Source organism: Sceloporus undulatus, chromosome 2 (assembly GCF_019175285.1).
Source record: "Sceloporus undulatus isolate JIND9_A2432 ecotype Alabama chromosome 2, SceUnd_v1.1, whole genome shotgun sequence".
NCBI classification, from domain to species: domain Eukaryota; kingdom Metazoa; phylum Chordata; class Lepidosauria; order Squamata; family Phrynosomatidae; genus Sceloporus; species Sceloporus undulatus.
In genome coordinates, this window is record NC_056523.1 from 90,352,517 (window position 1) to 90,358,642 (window position 6,126).

The 6,126-nt window shown below is 41.0% G+C and overlaps 1 protein-coding gene across 1 annotated transcript in view; it reads right to left on the bottom strand.

The window, feature by feature from the left end:
- Positions 1–1,218: 1,218 nt before the first annotated feature.
- LOC121922194 (cationic amino acid transporter 2-like) overlaps positions 1,219–6,126 on the bottom strand; it is a 19,479-nt gene continuing 14,571 nt past the window's right edge. Inside the window, exons 10-11 of the mRNA XM_042451299.1 lie at positions 4,111–4,219; positions 1,219–2,884 (exon numbers count right to left, since the gene is read on the bottom strand). Coding sequence (XP_042307233.1) covers positions 2,757–2,884; positions 4,111–4,219 — 237 coding nt within the window. The 3' untranslated portion in view covers positions 1,219–2,756. The remainder of the gene's footprint in view (positions 2,885–4,110; positions 4,220–6,126) is intronic.

Below are 6,126 nucleotides of genomic sequence, written 5' to 3' on the forward strand. Positions count from 1 at the left end.
TGGGAAAAGCCTATGTACATTTTTTACGCTGAATAAGTGTTGAACTCTGAAGATTCTCCTCTGTTTAGTATTCACTTTAGCAGTGTTTCTCAACACACAAAACTCATTTTTCAACAATTTTCTGACCATTTTCAAATATTCTTTTCATCCCCAGTCTTAAAGCTACTAGTACTCATGAAGCTATCCTCTGAGTGTTAAGATGAGATACTGTACTAGGAGGGGGAAAACAGAACACTAATGTAATAAATACATTTTAAAATGAACACTTTGCAGCTTTGTTTAAAAGAGAAACCTGTTCCAGATTCTTCTGAATAGTCAACATCCTACATAACTAGTAACCCTGAAGTTCAGTCCTAAATAGTTGCTTATTTCACAAAGTACATATAGTATCAAGTTCAAAGAACCAGTTAATTAGTGTTAAGCAGCTGAGTGGCATGAAAACCACTCATATCTTGAAAAATCAGAGTTGCCTTGGCACATATTTTTTTTCTTTTTTATGTTCAGCCTAAAATAGCTGTGTTACTATACAGCCCTGCAGAGGACCATCAATATATATCTGGATTCCCACTTAATCAGAAAAAGCGGCTTCCACTTCCCAGATAGAAGCATTTCTATATTGTAGAGTCTGGCATCTTGCATGACAACCCCTACATTAATACACTGATATTCCCAAAGAAGAATTCATTAGAAACATCAGAATTTTCAAGTGCTGCAACATATATAATAATATATGTGCATATCCAAAACAAATAGATGAGATGGCTGTAAATGGAATAGATGGGAGATGTAAGGGATTCAACGAGGGGGTAGGCAGAGCCAATGCAGCATAGTGGTTTAAGCATTGCACTATTTTAAGACTGTATGAAAATTTTGTGCACAATTCTCCCAATTTAGACATTTTTGTATATGCAAGCCTAAGAACCATCATGGTGTAGTGGTTTGAGCATTGGACTACGACTCTGGAGACCAGGGTTTCAATACCCATTCAATTATGGAAATCCACTGGGTGACCTTGGGAAATCCTCAGAGGAAGGCAAAGGCAACCCCTCTGAACAAATCTTGCCAAGAAAATGCCATGATAGATTCGCCTTAGAGTCACCATAAGTCAGAAATAACGAAGGTACATCCTGCAACAACAACAAGGCAGGACAATGTTATACTGTATATCATCCAGCAATTTGCCCCCAACATTATATGGGGGAAATATTCTGGGAGGATTGAAGGTTTCTTATACCATAGGACCCATTGCAACAGATTTAATTTGATAGTAGGTATTAGCATGTTATATCACCGTTGTTGAAGTGTTTTTAAGGTAACCAGTAAATCACTTGGACCAACCAGTAAATGTGGATCAATTAGCAAAACTTCTTTTATTATTCTTTTGTTTTAACAAATAGAAAACTCTAAATTAGGGAATGTTATTCATTATAACAGATAGCAACCAAACAAACTTTTCCATGGCTTTATTATTGTTCACACCCAAAGGAATGTATAACTACTACGCCCTTCCAATGTATAACAGCAAACAGCAAAAGCTGAGCAGTCACAAGAAAACAGTTTAATACCACTTTAATACCACTATGCAAAGTTGTGAACTAACCCTATTGTAATATAAAGTATTCTGAGGTTACTTGGTCTAGAGTGGGCAATGAAGAAGGTTTTGTAAAAGACCTTCTCTCACTGCGGCTGAAAACTAAAACAGGTCTATTAGTATGGATCCACACAACTGGCTGCATTGATGGACTCTCCTTGTTGTGCTCAACGATGGGTACTTTCATGAGAAGCACCTGTAATCTAAAATTTACCACCATGCCAGTAATTGACATTCAATACCCCATGATAGGTTTATCTGAGGGTTGCCATAAATCAGGAACAATTTGAAGACACACAATCACCACCACCACAACAAAAACCATCATTCTGGTAATGTCTTTTAGCAGGTATGCCACAATGACAGATTGTAGCAATGACTCTGCATTCTTCATCACTACTAATCAAGGGTGCTCTCTTGCTTAGGTAGGTTAGATGGAGCAATAATAAGTGGTTCAGTGAGAATTTCATGGCAGAATGGGGATTTCAACCTAGGACTCCCCAGTCATATTCCAGTGCTCCGACCAGTAACAATTCCTCTATGAACTACCAGAATTGATGATTGAGCATTTTTCCATGAATCTGTCCACTCCTTAAAAGTCACTCAAGCCAGTGGTCATTATCACATGTTAATATTTAGCAAGTATATAATGCATTTGAAGTTTTTTTTTTTTTAAAGTAGTTCAAGCATAATTTATTATTCACCACCACAATCCTGTTAGATCTTATTATCCCTATATTTCAGGGGATAATCTGAAGCCATTAAAAAAAGTTATTTGGCTAAAGAAACGTAATGAACTCATGAGTGTTCTGTATCATAGTTCATTTGTAGCTGCTATACAACACCAGTTCATCCAGGGGATATGAGATTGGTGAGCTGATCAAACATCTGTCATCTAAGCATTGCTTTTGCTTTAGCTCAGTGGTCCCCAAACTGTGCTTTTTAAGGGATTTTGGACTTGAGCTCCCAGAATCCCAGACTACTGGCCAACATGGCTGAGGCTTCTGGGAGTTGAAGTCCAAAATCTCTTAAAGAACACAGTTTGGGACCACTGTTTTAGCTTATTAAACAAGGACAAACAGGCATAATGGAATCACATAATTGGGAAGTCCTTCAACTGGTAAAAAATCAGTTGCTTCCAGCTACAAGTATGGCTTCTCCTGAATTACTTTTTCCAAATGACAGCTGCATCTGTGTCACTTATTTCATGCTTTATCTTCTGTGAGGATGAATCTTTACTCCCGTGTCTCTCTGTACTGTGGCGAATCCCATAGCCAAAGTAAATCACGAAACCTACGACACAGGGAACAGCTGTTTCAGAATCTGCAATGCCCATGGGCTGGATCACACAGATTAATATCTCCACATTTGATTCCTCTGCACTGCCTGAATGCCTTACCTTGTTGAATGTGAAAACAGGCTCAATTGAAAAGCCCTTTGTGTCAAGTTGCAAATACAATACGAAAGTTCTGTCTGTGGAATGAGAGTAGTGATGGCCTAATTATAGTAAAAGTCATCATTTTTATTTCATTATTTGACTTAGTGAAGTCAAGTTTGTCTCATGTAGCTCTGTGCAGCAAAAAGACAAGCTAAGAAGGCACCACTGTATTTTCTATTATTTTGTCCTTTCTCACAAAGCTGGTTCCTTGTTCATGTACATGAATGCAGTACCACCTGCTGAGCATCAAACATCTCCATCCTGATGCCCTCCAGTTGATTTTGGACAGAAGCCACTGACTATGGTAACCGGGACCAATACAGACGGTAGTACAACGCATCTGGAAGGTCCCAGCTCAGGGAAGCAGATATAGCCACTAAGACCTACACAATTAATTAACTTCTAGAACATGGCCACATAGCCCAAAAAACCCACAAAAACTATGGATGCTGGCCATGAAAGCCTTCGACTTCACAATTAATTAGCTTGTTTATAAACCCAGCCATGTCAGAGATGGAGCTGCTTCCCCAAACTGAGACCCTCCAGATGTGTTGTACTACTCTCTGTATTGGCCCCAGTTACCATAGTCAGTGGCTTCTGTCCAAAAACATCTTGAGGGCATCAGGTTGGATATGGATATGTTCAGCATGTGGTACTGCATTCATGCACATGAACAAGCCCAAGAAAAAGAAACCAGCTTTGTGAGAAAGCACAAAGTAATAGGAAATGCTGTGGTGCCTTCTTGTCTTTTTTATTGTTGTTGTTATTGTTGCACAAAGCCACATCAGACACTATTGGAACCAAGGACTTGTTATAATTATCCCATTTTCCTGTTCTTTATGCTGCTGACACTGCAAGAGTTAGCAGAAATGAAAACAGAAACCCCATAGTTATGCAGGAAGTTGAAGGTGGGTGTTTTATAAAAAATAAATCGGGGTCATCCAGTGATGTAGGACTTATTCATCCCAATGAACTATGAAGTAGATAATTGCCTGCTCAGAAAGTCAGATTATCATATTTCACTGATGATTATTACTTTCCCTGAGTCCTACTATGAAATTCCACCTCCATTTGGGCTTACCAATAATCATCCACACTGTGTACCGAAGCCAGGTATCACTACTGAACTGGGCCATGAGGTAGCTGTTGACAAGGACACCGAAGATGGGCAGGAAGGGCAAGCATGGAACCTAAATTAGCACAGACATATTTGGAGATTAGACTAGAAAAGAACATTATTTTGGATTATATCCTTTAATGAGTCTGAAGCACTATGAAATGCTGGAATAAAACCTATGCAGTGATGAAGCCTATTAACAAATGGGAATTTATCTCCATTTCTGTCATGGATGGATGTACAAACAACCTAATTAACTACAGTTTCAGGCCCTAGATTCCTATTCATCTTCTAATCTCTATAGCTCCCTCTTTTCTCCCCTCACTTCTCCATAACTTCAATCTCTCTCTCTCTACAGGCTCCTTCCCGTCGGACTTCAAACATGCTCTCATTTCCCCAATTCTGAAAAAACCTTCTCTTGACCCCTCCTCTTTGTCTAGCTATCATCCAATTTCTCTTCTTCCCTTTCTTTCTAAGGTCTTGGAACGGGTTGTTTATTCTCGCTGTCTCGAGTTTCTTAAAGCCAACTCCATTCTTGATCCCTTTCAGTCTGGTTTCCACCCAAGGCATTCTACAGAGACAGCTCTCACTAAGATCTCCAATGACCTTTTACAGGCCAAGGCTAATGGCCTTTACTCTGTTCTCAGCCTTCTTGATCTGTCTGCAGCCTTTGACACCATTGATCACTGTCTCCTAGTAGACATACTCTCTGACCTTGGGTTCTCAGACTCTGTTCTCGACTGGTTTAGATCTTATTTGTCTGGCAGATCCTTTGCAGTGGTCACAGGTGGTCAGACTTCATCTCCTGTTCCCTTATCTGTTGGAGTTCCCCAGGGCTCTGTTCTGGGTCCCCTTCTGTTTGTTTTCTCTCTACACACTGTCCTTAGGTAAACTCATTAGCTCTTTTGGTTTTTCCTACCATCTGTATGCCGATGACACCCAATTGTATCTTTCCACCCCTGATCTTTCTCCAAGGCTTGAACAGCAAGTTTCGTCTTGCCTCACAGCTGTCTCGCAATGGATGCGCCATCGCATTTGAAGCTCAACATGTCCAAGACGGAGCTTCTTGTCTTTCCTCCTAAGTCCACCCTTCAACACTCCTTTTCTGTCTCTGTGGACAACACTTCTATTCAACCAGTCCAGCAAGACCGCAGTCTTGGTTTTATCTTTGATTCTTCTCTGTCGTGTATCCCTCAGATCCAGACCACATCCAAGGCTTGTAGATTCTTTCTATATAATATTGCCACAATCCAACCATATCTCTCCGCCCCTACTGCCAAGATCCTGGTCCATGCCCTAGTGATCTCATGACTCGATTACTGTAACGTCCTCCTGGCTGGGCTTCCTCTTTCTCACCTCCGTCCTTTAATCTCTGTCCAGCATTCAGCTGCACGCATTATCACATCTGCCCACTGCTCTGACCACATCTCTCCTGTGCTGGCATCCCTTCACTGGCTCCCCCTCCCTTTCTGCATTCAGTATAAGCTCCTGCTGCCGACGTTTAAAGCCCTCCATGGGCTGGCCCCTCCTTACTTATCAGACCTTATTTCTCCTCACCTTCCCACTAGGGCCCTTTGTTCTGGTAGTCAAGGTCTGCTGTCCCAACCCAGGATTTCCTCTGCCCCATCTAGGATTCACCCCTTCTCACTCGCTACCCCTCATTCCTGGAACCTTCTTCCCCCGCGAGCAAGAGTCATCACTTCTTTAACCAGCTTCAAAACGGAGTTGAAGACCATTCTGTTCAGAGAAGCGTTCCCAAGCATTGCATAACTGTCACTTGCGATTTGATGTTCCTTTGTTGTCTGTTTTACTGAATCATTTCCTGTATTGCTATGTATTTTATATGTATTATCCTACTAGAAAGGCCCCTTCCTCACCACCTCTCCCTTCTCCTTTTGTGTCGTGTCTTTTTAGATTGTAAGCCTGAGGGCAGGGAACCGTCCAATTAAAAAGATTGTATGTACAGCGCTGTGTAAATTT